General features: G+C 31.9%; 1 protein-coding gene across 1 annotated transcript in view; it reads right to left on the bottom strand.

The window, feature by feature from the left end:
* Positions 1–336: 336 nt before the first annotated feature.
* Positions 337–1,192, bottom strand: part of EXOC2 (exocyst complex component 2) — an 88,503-nt gene continuing 87,647 nt past the window's right edge. Inside the window, exon 16 of the mRNA XM_008583759.1 lies at positions 337–469. Coding sequence (XP_008581981.1) covers positions 351–469 — 119 coding nt within the window. The 3' untranslated portion in view covers positions 337–350. The remainder of the gene's footprint in view (positions 470–1,192) is intronic.

The following is a 1,192-nucleotide window of genomic DNA, read 5'->3' on the forward strand; positions in this document are numbered from 1 at the left end:
GAATATATCTGGAGAGGTTTGTGGCTGTTGTTTTTGTTTTACTGTTTTGTTTTGGCTTAGGGGCCAGCAAAAGCATTTTTTCCATCCTGCTTTTCGGAAAAATTCAAGTTGCTGAGTCATTTAGAATTAAGCATGCTCTTTTTAAAAAAAAAAAAAGTAATGCAAACAAAAATACTAAATATATAGGGGCACTCTAAAAGATACCCACTGTTTTCATTATTATTTAGTATCTGTCATTAGCATTAAGCAAAAATGACCCTGAAAAGGAAACTTGAAGTTTATTTTTCTATTCCCAGAAATTATTTAGAGTTACAATGCAGAGAGCATATGTTCCTTAGTAATACAATAAATTATTTACTTTGAATATAATATACACTAATGACTAATTGAAAAGAATTTAAACTTACTAGAGAAGTCAGTCCTTCGTTATCAACAATCCAGTCTTCTTTCTCAGCTAATCTCTTTATTTCTACATGGAAAACAAGCACAAAAATACTTTTTATTATAATTATCTCACTGAACATTATAGAGATAAAAATCTATAAAGGTTATGGCTTTTGATTGTTTATATAGGTTTGTAAAAACTTGGTAAAAGTAGAGATAAATGATTTTGGTAGACCTGAGGATTTAAATATGAATTTGCTGGATTTATCTAATACAACATGAATATAAATAAATTTTTTACTCTATAGCCCAATTTGGAGAATTCTAGACTAGGTTTAATGACAACTTGAGACAATGATTTACTACTTACTCAGTATTCTTGACAATACTAGACATGGACAAAAATAATCTATACAATCTATATTTTTTTCCTAAAATTTCTGATGAACAATTTGGATTCCATCTGAATCTTGTAAATTGCTGACCCTGGCAGCATGACTCTTGCTTGGCTGAAGGAATGCCACTACTGTGGGCTAGCTCGGGCTCCTGGTGCAGAGCAGGCGATGAGGTAAGAGGGGAAGGTTCAGTTTCTCATCTGGGTCCCATTCCCTTCCCATTTACACAGCATATTAGCCACCAACTCTGTAGAAATATGACCTTCCTATTTTAAAAAGCCTGCTGGCAGATAGTAAGGTTTATGCCATTTATAACAATGTTCTTGATTGCTTTATTTAATACCCAAAAGGTTGCTTTGTAAAGATAACCTTTATTACTTTTTATGATCCTATGTAAAAAATCCTGAATATTT

The sequence above is a fragment of the Galeopterus variegatus genome, unplaced genomic scaffold (genome assembly GCF_000696425.1).
Source record: "Galeopterus variegatus unplaced genomic scaffold, G_variegatus-3.0.2 Scaffold3031, whole genome shotgun sequence".
NCBI lineage: Eukaryota > Metazoa > Chordata > Mammalia > Dermoptera > Cynocephalidae > Galeopterus > Galeopterus variegatus.